The sequence below is a fragment of the Halichoerus grypus genome, chromosome X (genome assembly GCF_964656455.1).
Source record: "Halichoerus grypus chromosome X, mHalGry1.hap1.1, whole genome shotgun sequence".
NCBI classification, from domain to species: Eukaryota; Metazoa; Chordata; class Mammalia; order Carnivora; family Phocidae; genus Halichoerus; species Halichoerus grypus.
This window is the reverse complement of record NC_135727.1, coordinates 131,333,186-131,355,069: the sequence shown is the minus strand read 5'-3', so window position 1 is coordinate 131,355,069 and position 21,884 is coordinate 131,333,186. Positions and strand designations below refer to the sequence as shown.

Here is a 21,884-nt window from a genome sequence, read left to right as displayed (position 1 = left end):
TTAAAGTGACAAATGCCAGATTTTTCAGGAGGAAAGACATATAGATTTGTTCTTAGTTTAACTTTTTACATACATGGAGATGCACAGAAGAGACGTAAACACCCAAAGAAGTGGTCAGACTAGGGAGCTTTCCTGCCATTTTTTAAAGAGGTGAGAAATTGAGGAGATTCCATGACACAGGAATGGGGATTTCAGCTTCTGGGCCCAATAAATTGTGGGGACGTGACTAGGGAATCAGTGTTTGAACTAATGGCCGATACAGGTTATTTTAGTAAGGTCTGTCTGTGAAGTATCTTCTCAGTGCTGGTGGCCCCTCTCCAGTGATAAGGGTCACTCTCCTCTTCCTGGCACAGGACAGGGTGGGGGAACCCTTCACAAAGGGTTCTGTGCCCTGCTTTTATGTAGATAAGGAGGCCGAGAACTCCTCCTGTACCTGTCCATGCTCAGGTGCCACCAGCTCAAAATGATCCTTATGCCAAAGTGGTCCATTTGGGGTTGGGGCAAATTCCATATATAGGATGGCCTCCTTCACTCTGCTTCTATATGGTGGGAGTAAAACTTACACACTAAATCTCACATATGAGTGAGAACATAATAGCTGTCTTTTCTGCGCCTGCCTTCATTTTGATTTCTCCCCTCCCATGAGGGAGGAGGGGAAAGATGTGGACTTGCCCATTAAATGGACTCCACCCCCTTCACGTTAAAACAGGCCCCCTGGATTCAGTCCGTGTCTTTGGGCTATGTTCATTCACTCATCACCTAGTTCCCATACTCCCTTAGTTTCATTCTAAGGATGTCAGGAAGGAAAAACTTTGTCATCTACCCTCTTAGGTTCTGTCTCTGGAGGCCTGCAAATTAACATGACAAAAGATAGATGAACAAGAGGGAGAAAAATGTATTCCCATGCATACGGAGCTTATAAAAAAAAAAAAGTAGCTCAATAAATAGCTAAAGTTAAAGATTTATGTACCTAACCAGTAGGAAAAAGGGAGGAGAGAGTAAAGCTCGCTATGGGAAGAAGAAGCAGTTTTCCAGAAGAAAACAGGAGATAAGAAATTTTGTGATAATGCTTGTTCATGCAAGTGTGAGAAGTCTTTCAGTCTTTTTCGTGACCATAAAACTCTGCCCAGAGAGGGCATTCATGGTAGGTTTACCCTTGGTGTCCTTTCTGGCACTAAAAGCGACCCCAAAGAGGGAATTTATGGCAGCCTCATTTTCCAGAACTTTCTGCTTTTAGTCAGATAAGAGAAACTCCCCCCCAAAAATGTTTCTTCTGCATCTCTTGAATCCAAATGTCTTCAGCTTAAAATAATCTTCAAAGCAATTCTGGGATTCCTGGGGGTGGGTGGGCATTCCCCCCAGCAGGTGGGGGTGTGCTCTAGACAGGGGGCTGCAAGGGATCCATCTCCTCTGCCCCAAACCCTGCCCCTGGGGCGCTTTCAGCCCCTGAGATTCCATCCCTCCGTGGGACAACGGTACCTTGGGATCGCTCCATAAAACGATTCTAGGATGAAATGTGAATCCAAACTGCCCTGAGAAAAGCCAAAAGGCAGAATGAGCAGGTGGGCCGTGCTCCCATACCCCTGCCAATGCAAACTATGGGGAGGAGGGCTCCCGTGTATTTACAGCTCGTTTTAGGAGGAATTTTTTTAAAGATTTATTATTTATTTTGGGGGGGAGGAGAGGCAGAGAGAGAGGGAGAGAATCCCAAGCAGATTCCGTGCTGAACGCGGAGCCTAACGCGGTCCTGTATCTCAGAACCCTGAAATCATGACCTGAGCCGAAACCAAGAGTCAGACGCTCAACCCACTGCGCCACCTGGTGCCCCTTTAGCAGGATTTTTTATATGGGTTCCTCTGGCGCCACCTCCAGGCTGAGGAGGGTCTTGCATTGTCTCCGGAAATTTAAGTCCTGAGGGGGCGGGGGACACCTTCCCAGGGTATGTCCTGCTTTTCGGCAAGTGACCTGCACTAGGGCTGTCTTCTATCTGCTCTTTGCAATTGCCTTCAGGTCAAAATAATCCTTGTGCAGAGGTGCTTATTTTGGGGGTGCTATGTTTTGCTAAGGTCACCCCTTAGGTGTGAGAGAATGTGCATGAACGGAGCAGTGTTTTATGGCCCCCGAGAGAAGGAGGCAAGAAGGAGGGTTTCCACCTAGGGGCTCATGGAGACCCAGCTGTGGGCGTCATTATGCACCTGTGCTTTTAAAAAGGAATGAAATTGAATTTTAACATAATGAAACAGATAGAAATGGGCCGCTAACCTTCTTTTATAACTGGGTCGTTTCTATGCATTGTATAGTTTTCTCTTGCTTGCTTGAATTTTTTTTTCTTTTTTCAATTTTAAGTGTTCCGTTGGTGCACAGAAGCCATTGATTTAATGGCCTTCCAGGGTTTTTGTTTTGTTTTGTTTTGTTTTAAATAAATTCAATGTGTTTGGGGGAAGCATCTGGTTTTCCAAATGTTGTCCTGTAATTTAGAAACAGTGCTAATGTGGCTCTCCCCTCCATAATTGTCTTGGCTTTCTGTTTCATCTCATTTTTCGTTGTGAATTCAAGAAAACATTCCTACATTTAGTGTTTCCATATGAATTACAATACTGGCTGTTGATGAAAAACAACAACAACAACAACAACAAAAAACCCAAAAGCAAAAATCTTTGTCCTGTCAAAGAGATTCATTTAGGTCCCTGCTGTTCTAAGTGTTGTTTTTCTCGAGCACAGATTTTGCAAATTCTTGAAAATGTGGTTTTGGACCTCTGCTGAGATTATCACTTTGTTTCCCCCACTGCATCGACCTTATGAAAACAGACCGTGCACAATCTTGATAGAATTTTTAAAAAAATAATGTTGAATTCAGTGCATGAGCATAACATTTTGGGGTTTATATTTTTTATAGCTTTACATTTTTTTAAAGATTTTATTTTTAAGTAAATCTCCACCCAAGGTGAGGCTCAAACTCACAACCCAGCGATCAAGAGTGGCACGGTCCACAGACTGAGCTAGCCAGGTGCCTCACTTTTTTTTTTTTTTAATAAAACTGGTTCTTTTAAAAAATATTGTCCGAGAGGTGCCTGGGTGGCTCAGTCAGTTAAGCGTCTGCCTTCAGCTCAGGTCATGATCCCAGGGTCCTGGGGTCGGGTCCCGCACCTGGGCTCCCTGCTCAGTGGAGAGTCTGCTTCTCCCCCTGCATCTGCCCCTCCTCCTCTCCCTCTCTCTCAAATAAATAAATAAAATCTTAAAAAAAAAATACAATAAAATATCCTCTGAATAGTCTTAGATCTGAGCTTTGCCGGCGACATAAAATCGAGTCTCTTTATTTCTTAAAGGCCGTCATTTTTGCCTATGTGCGTTTTCTGAGTTACTAATCTCTGGTTCATTTCCTTCCGCCTGCTCTGAGCAGATTTGGCTTGAGGGTTTTCTCCTGCAGGAAATGGGGGGAGGAAAATGCCAGCTCTTTTGCAGAGAGGTGCTAATGTTTTAAATTAACCAAGTGGTGAGTGGCGGGGAGCTCCTTCCTGCTGGTTAGAAAGTGAAGGTGCTGGGCGGCCTCCTGGGGCCACTTTTATCTTAAACAGCCTGCATTGTGCTTCTAATCCCCTCCTGTACCAAGACTTCCTTTGGGAAAACATAATTCTGTTTTTTAAATAGTCAGACTTCTTCTTCTTCTTCTTCTTCTTCTTCTTCTTCTTCTTCTTCTTCTTCTTCTTCTTCTTCTTCTTCTTTTTTAGTTAGGAGTTGACTGGGTTTGTTTTTTTGTTTTGTTTTTTGTTTTGTTTTGTTTTTTTGCAGACTCAGAAAATGGGGCTGCAGAATTTCTCACTGGGATTTTGGGTTTTCCATGAGGCTGCACAAAGATGCTTGCAGGGAAGACGGGATAGGCGCGGGTTGATTCAATCCTTGAAGGCATCCTTCTTGCAGCCTGAGGACCTTCCCGGAGCCCCGGGGTCCTGCCTCTGGCTTTCAGCACGAGATGTGGCACAGACACAACGGATGTCAATGATGCTCTGATTTTATTTTCCTACGTTTTGAATTTGAGGAATTCTGAGTGTATATAATGACCCTCCTGGACGGACTCTACCTGACCAGCCACATGGGCAGTAAGTCTACACTGGCCGCCCTGCGCCCATGGGATCTGGGATTTCACAAACAGGATGCTGATGTGCTGACTTCTTTTTTTTTTTTCCTCGTGGTCTGTTTTTCCTTTCGAGCCTTTTTTAAATCTCGTGTCCTCCGTGGGTCACCATGTTTATGCTCAGTATTTAGCACGTGACACCATGTTGGGCTCCTCGCCGTCATTCTCCTGCCAGGGTTGCTTTGCCCATTTTTTCCAGTTCCTCATTTTGTCCCCGTCCACGTAGCAGTGCTCGGGGAAGATGCCGCCGTAGGGGGAGAAAGGATTAAAAGTAAATACTGCCAGGCGGCCATGAAAGGGGACCAGCTCAGACACTTGCTACAATGTGTATGAACTTTGCAATTGTGTCTGCTTCTCAGACGCAAAAGGCTACATTGTGCATCAGTCCACTTACATGAAACCGCAAGAATAGACAAATCCTGTTAAAAGAAAGTGGGTTAGTGTTTGCCAGAGATGGGAGGGACCTCACCTTTTCTGCCTTTTCTGCCAGACACAACCCGTGATGCACCTGTTCTCTGTCCTGACCCAAAGGAAACATCAAAGTCCCATCTTTTATTTTTATTTTATTATTATTATTTTTTTATTATATTAAAAGTCCCATCTTTTAGACAAGCGGGAAATTGTACGTGGGAGCAAAGTTCCCAGAGACAGGAGGCAGGACCCCTTACGGATGCTCCAGATGCAGAGGCTCCCGGGCCCCACGACAGACTCCGCTGGGACCCAGAACTGGCCGCAGGTCCTTTGGCTTTTACAGAGATTTGCACACGTCTCCAGGAGACCCCTTGCTGTTGCCCATTTTGTAAAGGGAATGCTAATGAGAAAGAGGTGGGAGGCGTTCTCTGTCCTTTTTGGAACTAGAAACATTTCATATACATATATATATATATATATATATATATATATATATATATTTTTTTTTTTTTAGATTTGTATTCACCCTCATGATGCACAACTGGGACGTTTTTGTGAGCCATTGATTATCTAAGAAAGTGCTTTTCTCCTCATCTTGGTCACAAACAGGCCCCGCTCTATTGAAACTTCTTTTCAGACATTTTCCCCCAAAAAAACCTCTGAATGGGTTGCCTGCTGGTGGCCTCCTGGTTGGTGTTTTAAGGCTGTCAATCACTCGATTTTTATGCAAATCCCAGATTTTTCTGCCTGGATGTTTTAAGGGGCTCTTTGTCATCCCTGTAATTCTTAAGCTGTTACTCTTAGAACAGGCTTCGGCTTTCGGGGCAGCCCCTGCTCCCTCCGGGTCTTTGCCGATCATCCTTGTTTCAAAATACATGTTTGCTTTTGTTTTAGGATTCCCAAGCAACTGGTTTTTTTTGTTTTTGTTTTTGTTTGGGGTTTTTTGTTTGTTTGTTTGTTTGGTTTGTTTTGTGGAGCAAAACCTTTTCACAAGAAAGGGTTTCTATAGACTCAGATGTGGAATGTGTTCTACTTCCATTTCTAGGAAAAAACAAAAAAAAAATCCTTCTATTATTTCCTATGGCAGATTCCTGAGTGCAGGCCTGGCTGGATTCTCAGGAATATTCATGCATCTTGTCTCCACTGCAGTCCCTCCCCATCCCCCAGTGCCCTATGGCTGCTCACCCCCTTCCATCCCTGGTGACACTTGTTGGGGAAACTTAAACACAAAATCCACCCCCCAACCCAGGAAGCCTCCCCTACACGGACAAAACAGCTGTATTACTTCATGAGCATTAATAAAAAGCATTCACAATTAATCACATCAACCAAGACCACCCAAATGAGGACAAACGAGGCTCCGGCCAGGGTGTCGGCCACCAGCTCTTACCTTCGGCAGAGGCTCAGAGTCATGCAGACGAGTGGGAAAACTTTATCGTGGTGCAGGCGAGCAACACCACTTTTGTCTACACTCTTAAGTTCTGTCAGCGGGGCTCTGCAAATTAAACTGACAGAACACAGATTAACTGAGAAGAGGGATGCACGTTCTATAGGCTGTTTAAAATTTTAGGTGGCATGACATGGGCGTCTTGATAGAAAGAAGAAAATGTCCCCAAAGAGGCAGTTAGACCTGAGAGTTTGTATACCATTTTTCAGAAAGAGCACATACATCGTGCAGGAAAAGATTTTGAGACCGCTAAGAGCAGCAAATTTGGGGAAGACAGATATTTGAATGGACACTATTGGAAGAGAAGGTTTATTTAGTAGGTTTGTTTGTACAGGTCCGTCTTGGTGCCGAATTTCTGTCTTCTTCATGGTACTAAAACTTCCCCCAGAGAGAGAGGGGACTGTGTCATGTGTGTTTCTAGAAGTTTCTGCTGTTAGCCCAATGAGGGAATCTCCAGGTAGGTTTCTTTCTGTATCTGTTGGTTCTCAGTTGCTTCCGGCTCAGAATAATCCTTATGCCACATTGGAAGCAGGGACAGAATTAGGGACATTGTTGGTGTTACTCAAGTCCTGGCCATTGTGAGCTCCGTGCATTATTGCAGGGATAACGGTCTCCCGTGCATCTCACGTAGCAGGACTTGTGGGCTGATTTTTATAGGCAACAGGTAGGTTTCCTGCAGGTCGTGAGGCCGAGTTCTGCTCTGTACCTGAGGAAGGCGATCATTTGGGGGAACAAATGGAAGGTTTCGGTGAAGTTTGTCCTGCAGATTGGGGTCCATCTCTGGGCTGGTGGGAGGAGGGCAGAGAGCTTTCATGTGTGTGTGCACCTGCTGTTTGTCAGATGTGCCCAAGTGGCCTTTTTGGGGTGATGTGTTCCGAACCCCCTAGAGCACCAGAGGTGGGGGGGATTCTCGATAATCGATTGAGCGGGATTCTTTGCCAAAGCTGGGCTCTGCAGGCCAGGCATGAGACCCAGTGTGCAACAGGCCTCGAAAGGGGTCCGAGTGATATTTGATCCAAGACGGGGAGGTCCTTGTTGGGGACGCCCCTCTGTGGACCCCTCCCGGGGCGGAGTCGGGTCCAGGGGAGCCTGAAGCCAACGCATGACCTATATAGGTTCTTGATGATTCCCTTTCTAGGTCAGAGAGGACAACACGTACTTCTGCATCTTCCGTAACCGCGTGCTTCATAGGGGGGCCCAGCTGACTGTGAGCGTCACCTGTGATGGGGTCGAGTCCCAGGAAGTCCTGCTTTTTGAGAACCGAGGTGAGGTCCCTGGTGCTGGTAAGCTCCCGGCTCCCGTCACGCCCCACAGGTACCCATGCGTGTCACCACTCAGGGGCTGTGGGGGGCGGTGCAGCCGCTGAGGATGTCGGTCGGTGTCTTCCCAGGCAGAGAAGGTTCCGGGGCCGTGAACTTCTCCTGTTTCATTTACAACGTCCGCCTCATGAACTGCAGCTGGGCGCCCGGCCCCCGCGCCCCAGCCGATGTCCGCTATCAGCTCTTCTGGTGGACCTCCTTGTAAGCCGGGAGCCTTCCCTCCGAGCACCTGGGATCTATGTGGGGACCACATAGCGGGAAATGCCAAGCGAGCTGTGGGGCCCCTGGGGGTGCCTCCCCGAAATGTCCCAAAAATCACAGAACCCTGGGAGGAGAAGGGTTTTACCTTTGCTGCCGCCTGGCTCCGAAATGCAAACCCCCCTCCCGTCCTAAAGAGAGGAGGAAATCCACAGTTTCACGATTTTATCGTGCATGGAATGGGTTGTAATGGGTTGTAATGGGTTCACCCTGTGAAGGGCGGGATCCGTCCCTGTCTGTGCCACATCTTGGCCAGTTACCTGGGATGCATATCCCGTTCTGGTTTTGTGCTTATTCGGGGACAGATTTGTGTCGGGGTTTTTTTTTTTTTTTTTAGAGGGTTTTCTGGGTTGGGGAGGAGATTTCGTTGTTGATAATGTCTGCCCAGAAGGATAACCAGTCAGGCTTTTCCTGTGCCCCTTTTGCAAATGACAGGCACAAGGATGAGGTGGAGTGCGTCCACTACATCATGGACCCCACGGGGACGCGCGTAGGCTGCCATTTCGATCAACTTGGTGAACCCCAGCGTACGGATAATTACTTCTTCCTGGTGAACGGGACCAGCAATGAGACGGCAATCCCATTTTTGGACTTTGTTCCATTTGAAGCCCGTAAAATGGGTAAGAGGCTCCCTGGACGTGTGTTCTCCCCCACTTCCCACCCAGGAGAGCTGGCTTCACTCATCTGGGCTCGCACCACCGCCGTGTGGGATGCAATGCTGGGTTCTGGACCAGCCTGAGCGAGATCCAGAATCTGCACTCAGAGTCTGGGAAATAGGGAGAGAGAGATGGGCACGGTGGTCCCGACTGTCCCCTTGCAGTGGGATGCAAGAGAGGCACATGTTCTGGGGTGGCTGGGTGATAGACATTGGGGAGGGTACGTGCTATGGTTGTGAATTGTGTAAGACTGATGAATCACAGACCTATACCCCTGAAATAAATAATACATTATATATTAATTTTTGAAAGTTCTGAAAAAAAAAGAGAGGCATGTGTTCATGTCACGTACCCATTTTTGCTAATTTTTGAAAATTCCCTGCAAACCCTGAATTTGCAAATCCTGACTCATCATGGCTGCCGGGGTGGAAATACAGGGTTCATCGTGTTTTATGTGGGTTTCTGTTTAAAGACATCTTACGTAATGTACATTGCTGTTGAATTAACACCGAACGTGAGGCCCACAGCCCTATACCTCAAGCCTGAACAATGCTTGCCGAATGCCTGTATTTTCTCCAAGAGGCACATCATGGCCTTCTTGTGTGTAGGAATGCAAAAGAAGAAAAAAGTTTTCCTCTACCCTCTTAGGTTCTGTACTCGGGGCTTGCAAATTAACCTGACAAACACTCTATTAACAGGAGAAAAGCATACAAATATAATTTCAATTTTTAAGTTTGATATGCATGGGGAGAGGGCTTCATAGAAAATAAATGAAAACCTCCCAAAGAAGTAGTTAGACTCAGGGACTTATACACCATTTATTTCTATTTATTTATTTTTTTTACTTATCTACCATTTTAATAAAAATCAATTAACTGTGGAGTTAAAGAATAAAGGATTTGCACTTTTAGAGATGGTAAATATATAGGGAAAGCAATGGAAGAGAAAGTTATATTAGTAAGGTTTGTTTGTGCAAATTCATGTTGGTGCTGACTTTCACGGACAGAAACCTTGCCCAGAGACAGGATTCACGGCAATCCAAATTTCTCGGAAGTTTCTGGTTTTAGTTGGATAAGGGAATCTCCACAAAGGCTTCATTCTGCATCCGTGACTCTCAATTGCCTTTAGTCCCAAATAACCCGTGTGCCAAAGTGCCCTATTTTGGAGGTGAACTTCCTGTCCCCTTCGTGCACATCAGACAGCACTCCAGTTGTATGCTTGGGGGCCATTTTAAACAGTGACATCGCCCACCCAAAGCACAAAAGCAGGAACAACACCACACTCAACAGGCCACGGAAGGGGTGCTTGTTTGCAAAGAAAACGGGACACGTTCCTACCGAGGCACATCCCGCCAGAACCCCCTGATTGACTGCTTTGTGTTGCAGATTTAAAACATGCTGGGCTGTTTGCGAGGTTTTTTGTTGTTGTTTCTGCTTCGTTTTCCATAGAGAAGTATGACCCGCCAACAAACATCATGATCTCCTACAACAGATCGCATCACATTATCCAGTGGGAGAATCCCGAGATCAGATATGAGCTTTCGAGTCACGTCTTGTATTATGAGCTGGATATCCAAAGAGCGGTAAGAACCCCCATGTTCGGCCCTGTCTTCTCGTGCTGAGCTCAATCCCGGCTCACGGGCAGGCGACTCTGCTCCAGAGAGTTGTTCTCTGGGATCTCCTGTGCTGTTTTTGCCCTAAATGGGCAGCTCATTCTTTTTTTCTTCCCACCCCCATGAAGTCGCTTCTTTGTTTTTATTTTTTAAAGTAATCTCTATGCACAATGTGGGACTCGAACTCGGGATCCCAAGATCAAGAGTCACACACTCGTCTGACAGACCCAGCCAGGGAGCCCCGAAATAGTTTATTTTTTTGAGTCGTTTTAGGTTCATAACAGAACTGAGGGAGAGGTAGAAGGGTGTCCCGCACACCCCCTGCGTGCACACAAACACGGTCCGCCCCATTATCAGCGTCCCTACCAGATGGTGCATTTGTCGTAATCGGCAAACGTGCATGGACACCCGTGCCTCACCCAGAGTCTGTCATGGGCAGTAGGATTGGCTCCTGGTGGTGCCCATTCTGTGGGTTCGGACAAATGCACAGCAGCATGGACGCATCGTTATAGGGCGTTCTAGTCCCGCGGCCCTAAAAATCCCCTGTGCTCCACCCGCTCGTTGCCTCGCCCCCAACCCCTCGCGACCCGTGACGTCTTTACTGTTCCCATTAGCTGCCTTTTCCAGAATATCGGAGTTGCGACCCCACAGGACACAGCTCCTTTTGTGACGTTTTTTGAAACAAAACATGAAAATGGGCTGAGAATTGGCTCACGGGAGGTGCAGGGGTTGTTCCCCCGAATCTTTAGCTCACCCACCTGCTCCCCGTCCCCTCAGCTCACTCGTGCTGAGGGAGCTTCTGCAACCTGAGATCTGGATGCATCCCTGACTCCTGGAAGTTGGGGACTTTCCACCAGGCACTCGGCATCTCTGTTTCCCCACAGCCTGGGGCCTCAACCTGCACCCCAAGCCCAGAGCTAGGGGCAGAGGGTTACTCTGGTGCCCCTGCTGTGGGGGTTTGGTCCCGAGCACCCCGGATCCTGGGGCCTTTGCACATACTGCTGCCTCTGCCGGCAGGTGCTCCCTCCATCCCCAAGTGCTGGGTCCTCCTCCAAGTCCACCAAAACACCGCCTGCCCCGCCAGGCTCTCTCGATTCTGCCTCCTCGTCCGATTTCTTCCCAGAGCCGATGTGGGATCAGCCACTACCTGAAACATTCTTGTGCCTTTCCTTCTGCCTCTTGCCTCCCGGAAGCAGGTTCCCTGAGCGCAGGGACTCTGTCAGTATGCGTACGCCGACGGCAGAGCCGGGCACACTGGGGGTGCTCAGCACATCTCGCTGCATGAGTGAATGTCAGGACTATCCGTGGGTGGCCCACGTGGCAAAGCAAGAGCCCCCTCTCCTCCACATGGGACCCACCACAAGCCCTGGATCTGAGTCCCCGATGCGTCTCCGGGGGGTCCACCTTCATCCACGTGCCCCGAGGCACCCACTGGCCCCATCCCACACCCCGTATGGCCCTTGATGTCACAGTTTGGCACATGCTTGAAAGCTCTGCAGGTGAACCCCAGGCCCAGCCCAGGTGTGAACCACTTAGCTGTGGGCATCTTTCAAAACAGAAATTAGGTCGTTTCCCTTTGGTCCTGAAAACCCTTGCCGGGTGGGGTGTGGGTCTTGGGTCAGGGCCCTGGATGTGGCCGCCGAGAGTCCGTGGTGTCTGCCCGCCGGCATCCTCCTCCCTGGTGCTCATGTGACATCACCCAGGTGACCTCACGCAGGTGACATCACACAAATGACCTCATACAGGTAATTACGCACAGGTGAGCTCCCACAGATGACCTCACATAGGTGACCTCACACAGGTCATTCCATACACAGGACTTCACTCAGGAGACCTCACACAGGTGACATGACAGGGAACTGCACGCACGTGACCTCACATAACTGACCTCACACAGCTGACCTCACACTGGTTCCCCACCGGCGATCTCAGGCAGGTGATAACACAGGTGACCTCACACAGCTGTGCAGCCCTGAGCATCCTGTGCATGTCAAGCCCCAGGCACCAGGACCACCAGGAACAGCAACCCTTTGGTAGCGAGCTCCCCCCTGGCTTTCTCCGCAGAACCTCGTGGGTGCACGCAGTAAATGTTGGAGGAGGTGCACGGTCGCTGAGGCGGTCAGTCCTTACCAGACAGTTGAACATTCACGGATGCAGAACAAAATGCTACTGGAGGCGCTGCCTTCTCATCCCTCATTAATATCCCCGGAGCAAACTCACCAGCCAGAGATAAATTCACAATAAGGAAACTTTGTGTTGAGGAGGAAAAGCTGTTCCTCTACCCTCTTAGGTCCTGAACCTGAGGGCTGCAAATTAAATAAAAGGGAGCTGAATGAGCAGGGCAGGGGGGAGCAAAAGGTCCTCATATGCATATGAGAGCTCACAAAAGAAGTGACTCTTGAGTAGTTCAAGTCAGGGGCTTGAACAAATAGGGGATAAAAACAATTGTGATGATGTTTGTCGAGGCAGGTACCAGGGGTCTTTTTTGTCTTCTTCATGGGCATAGAACTCCCCTGGAGATGGAACTGATGATACGTTCACCATCCTTCCTGGAAGTGAAGTCTCCCCAAAGGGGGAATTCATGGCACGCCTCATTCCCAGTCTTCTGCTCTTTGGCAGATAAGGGAAGTTCTGAGAAGGCTTCTTCATACCAGTTCTGGGGTTCCAGGTGGGTTCCCACATTTGCATACAATGCTGAAAACACAGATGGTAACAATCTTTCCTTTTTTACAGGGCAGTGCCTCCAAGACAAACCCCGTAAGTATCTCTTCCTCTCTCTGCGACTCCTGTGCTTGGGCCCAAAGGCAGGTCAAACTTCAGGGTTCACTGATCACCTTGGCTGTGGGGTCCCAATTAGCCCCTTAGTGGCCGTCAGGCTTTTAGTCTCAGATTGAGAAGCTGTGTTTTCTTGAAAGCCTCTGACTCAGCTCAAGTCGCTGCTCATCATCCACCCCGTGGACAGAGCAACGTCCTTCTTCCAGACGCACGTCCTCGGACGTTTTCAGTTCCAAGATTGTCATGAGCTGAACAGTGTCCTGCAAAAATGCATGTTTGCCCGGAAGCTCAGCATGGGGTCTTATTTGGAAATAGGGTCTTTGCAAATATCACTGAAGGATCAGAGATGAGCTCATCCTGGATCAGGGTGGCCCTAAATCCAATGACAGGTGTCCTTGTAAGAGACAGAAGAGTAGACACGGACACAGAGGAGAAGCCACCTGAGGATGGAGGAAGAGACAGGAGGGACGCGGCCACAAGCCCAGGGATGCCTGCAGCCCCAGAAGCTGGAAGAGGCAGGAAGGACCCGGAGCCTCTGGAGGGAACATGGCCCTGCCCCGCTGGATCTCAGTGGTCCTGCCCCACCTGGATCTCAGACTCTGGTCTCCAGAGCTGGGAGAGGAAAGGTTTCTGTGGTTTTAAGCTGTGGGGTATGTGGTTGCTGGTCACTGCAGCCCAGGGCACTCTCGCACATAGATGAGCATCCCCTTGTACCCTCTCAAGGGCAGCAGCAACCCCCCCACCTCTCAGATGCTCTCTCATCCATCACCTGGGTTCCTGGGGTGTTACCTGCTCCCAGGGGATGCCCATGCCGCTGATGGGATGCTGCCCATGGACCACACTTGTGCAAAGAGGGTGGAGTGCAGCAACATGTGTGGCTTCCCAATGCCGAGGGGCCTCTCCTTGGGAACTAGGGGGAAATCCCGCTGTTGCCCTCAGCTTTTGTTTGCATGGGCTGACCTGGAAGATCCCTAGGTCCACGCCGGCCCCTCTGGTACCTGCCCCAGGGCTGTTGTGGCTGAGGGGGCAGGTAGCATGGGATCCGCAAGGTCTAAAAGGATCGGCACAGCTGATAAAGGCAAGATACTTCAGCCGTGGACACGTGAGAAGAAACTGGGTTCTTTGAGGCGAGAGGAACAGTCAAGAACATGTCCCGGGGCTTCAGGGTTGTGCGAACTTGGGTCACAGTCCATCTTCATACCTCGGCTGCAAAGAAACACCGCGGGCTCTGGAACGAGCCGGCCGGCAGGGACTGTGTGTGTCCCACTCAGCTCCGGCCCCAGGACGTGGTTGGATGAGACTGGGATTTGCACCGGGGCGTGCCGAGTGAGGAGATGCATCCCCGTTCCCCTGTGGACCCTGCGGGCCATGCCTCTTTTCCCCGCTGACCCCCTAGTGTCCTGGTCAGTCTTACGACAGTGTCTCCAGGCCTGCACATCCCCGGACACCAGGATGCACATCCCCTGTGCGGTGACAGACAGATGGCCCTCATCCAGAGGGACAACAGGCGGCCTGTCCCAGAACTGGCCTCATTTTGGCCCCGGGGGAGGGCAGAAGGGGATGGCAGACCCTTGGCACCCAGCGGTTGGTGTCGGATTCAGAGTCCAGTTGTGCCCCTAGGAACCGGATTCAGAGTCCAGTTGTGCCCCTAGGAACCGCAAAGCCAGGTGGGGCTCCTGCCCTCCCCACCCCCGGCTGCCAGTGTATAGATTTGGAATCACCGCAAGCCAGGTCCCCAGGGCGTGGGCACTCTGCGCGAGGGGTGGAGCGCAGCTCGGGGAGCCGTGGGGCCCGGGCGTGGAGTCCACCTCCCCAGAGGCGAGCCCCTTAGGGCCCCTGCTTGGGGCCAGACGGACGGACCGAGGCCCCGGGGTCAGGCGTCAGTCGTCCTTGCACGGACCTCACACTCCAGGGGACGCTCCCGCCTCCCGCCTCACCAGCGCTGCTCACAGACCGTGCCTTCTTCTCTTCAAGGTTTTCCAGAGGGGACAAGATCCGAATGTGTACCTGATGCCCCGTTCTGCCGTCAGGCCCGACACCACGTTCCGAGTGAGGGTGCGCTACCTGCATAATGAGCTCTGGAGCGAATGGAGCCCGACGCTGCGTCTTGGTGAGGGCCCCACTCCCCGCGCGCGGCGGAGGGATATTCCTTGGGGTCCCCTTGCACGGTTCCTCTTTTGGGTCTTACGAGGACACCTGCCACTGGATCCAGGGCGAGCTCATCTGGGACCCTTCACTTCCTCACACCTGTGATGATCCTGTTCCCATAAGGTCCCGTTGCCAGGTTTCGGGGTTAGGGCGCACGCATCTTTTGGGGGATCCTTTGAGCCCGCGGCAGCCCCCCCAGCAGAGGGGCTCGGGGACGTCCCTGCCGGCTCTCTGCCCAAACACACCATCTGCAGCGTGCCCCGCTGCCCTGTACGCCCTCCCGTGTTCCGGGTCACCCTGGGAGGACGCACCCCGAGACGAACCACAGGGCACCAGCCCCCTGGGCTACTGTTCCCTTAGCCCCACTCAGGTGTCTGGAAGACTCCGGTCGCCGGCCACCCCCAACCCAGCGGTGTCCCCCTCCCCCGAGGGGTCAGCCAGGGCCCAGGGGTGCTCCATCCATCCCCCTGGGTGCCCCGTCACCCCCTCTCCTTTATGGGGTCAGGGACGGGTATCCCAAAGCCAGTGGTCTTCAGCGTAGCAGCCCCCATCACGCAGAAGTGCTGGCGGCAGGAAACACAAATGTAGGTTCATGGCGCTCTGGGGGTCTCGGGGGTCCTTCACCGGGCCTCTCAGCGCACCTGCTTGCAGGGACAGCGGAAACCCCACAAGGCAGGGGTCCACCCGGTGCGCCCCTCCAGGGCTCCCACACATCCGTTCTGGGGGGCGACAGGGCATGAGCTCGAAGAATGCACCAGCTCCATGCCTAACAGCTCCACAGGCTGGCAGCCCCCTCCCACGGGGGCCCCGAACGCACGTGTGGGGCTCGTTCTTTCCAGAAAACGGGTTCACGGCCCGCAGAAGCTGCACAGACCGCACAGGTCAAATCAGGGTTCCCCGAGGAAAGCCTGCAGGGAACAGGAAACACACCTCTGTCCCACCCTGGAGTTTCACAGTTACGCATTCATTCCTTTGGCTACGCAGCGCGGTGTGGAAAGCGAATGTCCCTTGAGAAGGAATGCATTGCGCGGTACTAGTTGTGTTCTGGTGCCAATGGATACGGCGGGAGCTCTCTTGTGAGCAAGGCGTGGAGGGAACAGGCGGGGTGGCCAGGGGGGCGGGGTGGGCACAGGACCGGAGGGAGGGTCGTCCGCTGCAGCCCTGCTCCCCCCAGCACGCCCTCCACCCATAATCGGGTAACAGCGTCGAGGGGGGCGGCGGGTGCGCGCAAAGCTGACTGTCCGTCCCCCCGCGCGCGCGCTTGCGCTTCTGACCCTCAGCTCCTCTTCCCGCACCAGGCCTCCCGCAGCAGGATTTCCGCCGCGTCCTGGTCGGGGTGGTGGTGGCGGCCACGGCTGTGCTCGCTCTGGTCCTCATGTGCTTGTGCAAATGGTGAGCCCCCAACACTGGCGCCAGGAACCCCCACTCCCCACCGGGGCGCAGGACCCCGCGCCTGTGGAATGCCCAGGGGAGGGTGAATCCGGAGTCAGGGCGCGGATTCCAGGGAATCTGAGGGCTGGGGAGGGAGAGACTGTGCTTGGGGTGGGGGGGGTCTCCTGCTGCCCGAGTCACGTTTGTCCGGGGCCACATAGCCACAGTGGTGAGGTCGGTCCTGCAGGTGCAAACCCCGCCTGGCCGCTGAACGTGCGCCCGGGGTTTCTGTAGGAAGGGAAGGGGGCCGGCGGATCTGGGGTGCGCTGCCGAGCTCGCTGGGCCCTTCACCGTGTCCCTCTGGTCGGCAGGTTCTCCGTCAGGTCCAAGCTGTTCCCCCGAATCCCGCAGGTGAAGAAGGAAATCACGGCGACGTTTATGCCGCCCCTGGAGGTGAGTGCCTGCCACACTCTCTTCCCAGAGGTGGGTGCGTCCCCTCCCCGTTCCGAGTCTTTGGAGGAAGGGGCTGCTGGGGGCGGGGGGGCAGTGTGATTGGGCAGGGGTCTCCTGTGCTCCCCAACACTGGCGTGCAGTTCCGGGCCAGGGCTGGAGGGCAGAGGGAAGCGGAGGGGCCACGGGCCTGCGTCCAGCAGCCTGCAGCACGAAACTCCACCGCCGGGGGGGAATTCACCACAAAAGCCACAACTCGGGGCTTAGGACAGAAACAGCTCCGGGGGCGGGGGAAGTGGGGTGGCCCTATTTCCTTGCTGGAAATCCCGGGCTGGTCCTCAGGCCACTGTTGGTCGCCCTCTCGCGAGTCGGGCACCCCTCATCAGGAGACCCCGAACCCATTACATGGGTACAGACCTTATTTGCACATAGAGCTGCCTGTGGTGGTTCTGGATGGAGGTGGGGTTGGGGGGCCACCACTCAATCCCTGACCATGGTTTGCTGGGGCTGCCGCTGGCCCTCGGGTGAGGGGCCCTCCTTGGGGTGGCACCCCTACCCCATCTGACCTTCCTCGTGCATCAGCCCCATGTGCTGACCTGTGATGAGCAGAAGGATGCCCCCAGCACAGGGGCTCTGGTTGTAGGCTTGAGGCTGTTTCCTTGGGAAACCCATCCCCTCGGGCTACCCCTGGGGCTTCCACGAGGCCTGGCTGCCATCTCATCGGGGTTTAGGGTTCATGGATAAAATTGGGGTGAGGTTCTGGGGTTTTGCAGGGGGCTTCTCTGTGGGTCTCAGCGTTCCAGGGGAAGGCGTTGCTGAGTTAGGGGCCCAGCCTGACTTCTGGGGGTCCCGTCCACAGCCCACACTCTGGCTGGTACAGGTGGTCCCCAAAACCTTCCTGGGATGCCCTTCTGCAATGTGTGGTCCAGGAAATGCCGCTTGTCTAAGAGGCAAGAGTGGCCGGCGGGTGGACGTCCAGGTCCCTATTTCTCGGTGGGCACAAAGGGACCCCTCCCATAAGGTTCCAGCTGGAAACACGATTCTCAGCCTCAGGCTGGCCGGGGTCACCCCCTCTTAAATTGGGGTGGTCCCCCTGAGTCTTGAAGCAGCCCTCCGCCCAGGCGCCCCACGGCCACCACCATCAGGCTAGAGGGAGCCCTGTCCTCCCAGGGAGACTGCCACCCGGGGCATCACCCCTGCATGCAGGGGGGCCGGGGAGGCCTGCGTGGGTCCCCAAGGGGCGCCCGGGGTGGGCAGGGTGGGACGTCTGCAGAGGTCTTTCCAGGCAAGGGACGGCTGCCCGGATGTGTATCCCAGATGAGTGTGTCATGGACACATCATTTCCATGGATGACGTGGCTTTCTTGGGACTCAACTCACACGCCATCCCATTTGCCCCTTCGGAAAACCCGATTTGGGGGCAGTGAGCACATTCGCCAGGGTGTTCTGGTTCCCAAGCAATCGCAACCCCCCAAGGAGACCCCGTCCCCATGAGCTGTCAGCCCCATCCCCTTCGCAGCCCCTCCCCCCCTCAGCGAGCTCGTGTCCACATTCTGTCTGTGGATTTGCCCATTCCGGACGTTTCGGATCAAGGGGGTCCCACACTACGAGGTCCTGCATGCGTTCTTCTCCCCCAGAGCATTGTGCGGTCAGGGTCCATCCACGGGGCGGCAGGTGTCCGATCTGTGCTCCTGCTCTTGGCTGAGTCCCGTACCCCTGTGGGCGTGCACACGTTTATTTACGCATCCGTGCACTGGGGGGGGGGGGGGTGTCCACCGTTCGGCCACGGGGAGCCATGCAGCTCTGCACCGAAGCTTTCTTGGTGGCACAATCATGGTCCCGTGCATGGGTGGTTCAACGCTGCCCGTCTTCTCTCTGTCTCAGGTCGCCTGGGAGGGCAGCCGCCCGCCACCACTGGGCTCCCAGGAACCCGAGGACGTCCTCATGGTGGAGGAAATGTCGTGACTGGCATGGGGACTAGCGGAAACTGTGGCTTCGGCCTCATCCCCTGCCCCCGCCACCCCTGAAAACGTCACGTTTGTGCATCGTCCAGTCCCGTCTGGGCAAGATTTCTCACCTGACCTGCAACGCCACCATCGAAAACCCAGCAGCACGGCTTTCTAGCTTTCTACACGTGTCCAAGCGGGCGGGCAGTGTGGGTGGCTCGAGGACGTGGAGAGAGGCCGCCATGCTCCCCTGGTCCCCGGGGCTGGTCCTACAGGCTGGGAGCACCAGGGTCGCCCGTCCCCATCGTGCACCTAGCACATCCCAGCGTGACGAAGCCCTGGAGACGCTCACCGTGCCGTGAACCAGCCGGGCACTGGCCGAGGGCGAGGGCGGAAAGAGAGAGCGCGCGTTCCTTCCGCCGGATGAGCCTCTGCATCTGCATTAGGGGACCGGCACCTGTTTGGGTTACTTGCAGAGTGGCGCCATTGCTTTTAAGACAACGGTCTCCATGGCACGTGGGGCCGGAAGACACGCGTTCCCCGTGGATGTGAGAAGCGTTGGGGATCAAGATAACTGCTGCCCCGTGTCCACGGAAGCCACGCTACCCAGTGGCTGTTTATCCAAACCACACACACACACACACAAAGGAAAAAACAAAAAGAAGAAATAAAGCAAAGCTGTCAGAGCAGAAGACGCGTTCATGAACCCCCAGACGCGAAATATCTGCACTCCCTCCCCGGGGCTTCCTCCTGCAAATACGGCCATTATACCCTCATTGCAAAGAGCCCGGCCACCCTGCGCTGCCCACACGCAGCACACGCATCGATGCACCTGTCTTTGTGCAGAACCATCCCTACTCCTTAAAACTACGTGCAAAACCAGCGGGATGTTTTTGCACGGATTTGCTTTAAAACGAGGGTGCAGACTGCGGGGCCCCGGTGAGCGCTGATGCACATTTGCAGGTGCTCGTTGGGAAAGATGATCACCGCACAGTGTTCGCAAAGTGCCAACAGGACGGGGGCACGTCCCCCCGCCCGCAGGTGCAAGAATCGATTTGACCCCTGCACGTCAAGGATGCTTATCTGCAGACTTCACGCGTTTTTGTTTCATGCTTGTCTGTATTTTTTACTCCGGGGGGTGGGGGGGGAAGAAATAGGTTTACAGTGAGAAAGTCGTGGGTGCATTTGAGGGGAAAAACATCTAGTATTGGGAGCACGTTTCGATGGGAGTAAGACCATCTTCTTCTGTTCTGATTTTGCAAATTGCTGGGAATGAACGTGCAGTGCTCTCATTACGGCTGGTTTTGTATGAATCCTGTTGCTGGTGAACAAAGGTTGCTCACAAGAGTCCTTGTCCTTAAAGAGACCCTCCGTCCCCACAGGACGCCGGGGGCCATGGGGCAGGGAAGTGATTTGGGGGAACGCAAAACAAAGCAGAATGTGGGGTAGGTGGGCGTCCCCAGGACGTGGGACTCCTGCAGGGCAGGCTCCAGGGCGTGGATGGGGCCGTGGTTTTTCGAGCCCGATATGCCCACGGCAGGACTTTGCAGGTGGGGGGGCGGGGTCCCTCTTTGCAGAGGTGGGGAGGCCCAGCCCTCAGAGAAGGAGGTGTCTCTGTCCCAGGTTATTGGTGGAAGCCTGGGGTTCCGCCGTATGGAGGGCTTCGCTCAGATCTTGCAAATGAGGACGTGGCCAGGACAGGGAGGAGTGGGAGTTATGCCGGACCCCCCATCTCTTGGCCCATCTCGGTTAGGGTTCGGGGTCAGGAGAGCCTTGGGACGTGCACCCGGAGGTGAGGGTTCAGCGGCCCCTGGTCACTCAGGTCTCCCAGCAGGTGCCTGGAAGCCTCCCATCCGGCCTCCCCGGAGCCTTCGTTCCTTCTTGCCGCTCTTTTAGTGTCTACATTGGCTGCCTACACGGGCATCATTTTGCAGACCCGCAGGCTCTGCCGCCTGGACTCGGCCCAGCCCCCTCTGCCCTGAGGGATCTGGACTCACACCCCAGCTCGACTGCCACCCACGAGGGCATTTGGAGAGGACCTGGCTCCCTGAACTGGGTCCTTTGGACCCCGACCACCAAACACCCACCAAGCTGCATTTATGGTGCGACATTTAGTGACAACCCCATAAATAGTGTCTCGGCGATACGAAAAAACACGGAGGCTGGTGGGCAGGCGGGCCCATGATGCCGGTAGCCTAGGGATTCCAGCGGCGGCCGCGGACAGACCCGGGAGCGCCCCAGGTCCCGTTCCCGCGGCGCCTGTTGCCTCGGGACAGCCCCCCACCCCACCCCGCAGCGCCTCCCCGTTGTCCAGCGTCCTCACGGAGAACAGAAAGTTCCTCGAGGATCCTGCCGGCGGGTGCCTTCGGACGTCTGGCAGAGACGTAGCACGTTCGTGCTGTTCTGCGGCGCGGGACGTGGGATCGCGGGTCCAGAGTCGTGGGGACACAGGCGCGAGGCTGTTGAGACGTCCGATGATCTCGCGGGTCCTTGTGGGTTTGCTCCCCCCGGAGTTTTTCCTGCGGAAAGCGGGATCGGGACGTCCTTCTGTGTGTGTCTCCATCTGTGTGTGTCGTGGAGCTCTCAGGAGGAGGACAGGGATTGGGGAAGGGGCCGCCAGGTGTCCCCCCACCCACCCCGGCAGGAGGCAGACGCCAGGCGCCCAGGACTCGGGATGAAGGACACTCACGTCCGCTCTCCCCACTCGCCTTTCGGCTCGTGGATCACGCGCGCAGAGGATGCACATGGCGCGTGGCGAATTCAGGATAGCGCCCCTCGATCGCTTTTCCGCACAACCGCATACTAAACACCGGGCTCGGCTGGGACCATTTAAGGAAGAAAACACGCTTTTCCGCACAACCGCATACTAAACACCGGGCTCGGCTGGGACCATTTAAGGAAGAAAACACTGTTCCGGGCCGTGTGCGCGCCTTCCAGGGCGTGAGGAAGCACGCGGAAGGCACTCACGCAGACGCGGCGCGGGGACATGTCCGCGCGGATTACACGGCACAGACGGATCCGCTCGCAAGTCTACACTGGGGGCGCCTGGGTGGCTCAGTCTGCCTTCGGTTCAAGTCATGATGGGGTTCCGGGATCGACCCCACATCAGGCTCCCTGCTCCGCGGGAAGCCTGCTTCTCCCTCTCCCACTCCCCCTGCTCGTCCTCTCTCTCTCTCTCCAATAAATAAAATCTTTTTAAAAATTTAAAAAAAAAGTCTACCCTGTGAAGAAACCTATTTCACAAGAAGCAATGTTGGCTGATAAGGAAGGTTTTTGTTGAAAAGCTTCCATGTTCTGGGGGCGGGGGGGGGTGGTTAAAATACACAGAAGAAAACAGTCCGCATCTTTCGAGAAGACTTG

At 53.8% G+C, this 21,884-nt stretch overlaps 1 protein-coding gene across 2 annotated transcripts in view; it reads left to right on the top strand.

The window, feature by feature from the left end:
• The window catches only part of LOC118552672 (granulocyte-macrophage colony-stimulating factor receptor subunit alpha-like), a 28,527-nt gene extending 8,670 nt beyond the window's left edge, over positions 1–19,857 (top strand). Inside the window, exons 2-11 of one of the 2 annotated variants that reach the window (XM_036119273.2) lie at positions 3,790–4,097; positions 7,129–7,255; positions 7,381–7,510; positions 8,003–8,187; positions 9,672–9,805; positions 12,569–12,592; positions 14,585–14,720; positions 16,057–16,150; positions 16,501–16,582; positions 18,463–19,857. In XM_036119273.2, the coding sequence (XP_035975166.1) occupies positions 7,437–7,510; positions 8,003–8,187; positions 9,672–9,805; positions 12,569–12,592; positions 14,585–14,720; positions 16,057–16,150; positions 16,501–16,582; positions 18,463–18,543 (810 nt within the window). In that variant the 5' untranslated portion in view covers positions 3,790–4,097; positions 7,129–7,255; positions 7,381–7,436 and the 3' untranslated portion in view covers positions 18,544–19,857. The remainder of the gene's footprint in view (positions 1–3,789; positions 4,098–7,128; positions 7,256–7,380; positions 7,511–8,002; positions 8,188–9,671; positions 9,806–12,568; positions 12,593–14,584; positions 14,721–16,056; positions 16,151–16,500; positions 16,583–18,462) is intronic. The other variant, XM_036119272.2, reaches the window with a different exon arrangement.
• Positions 19,858–21,884: the final 2,027 nt, after the last annotated feature.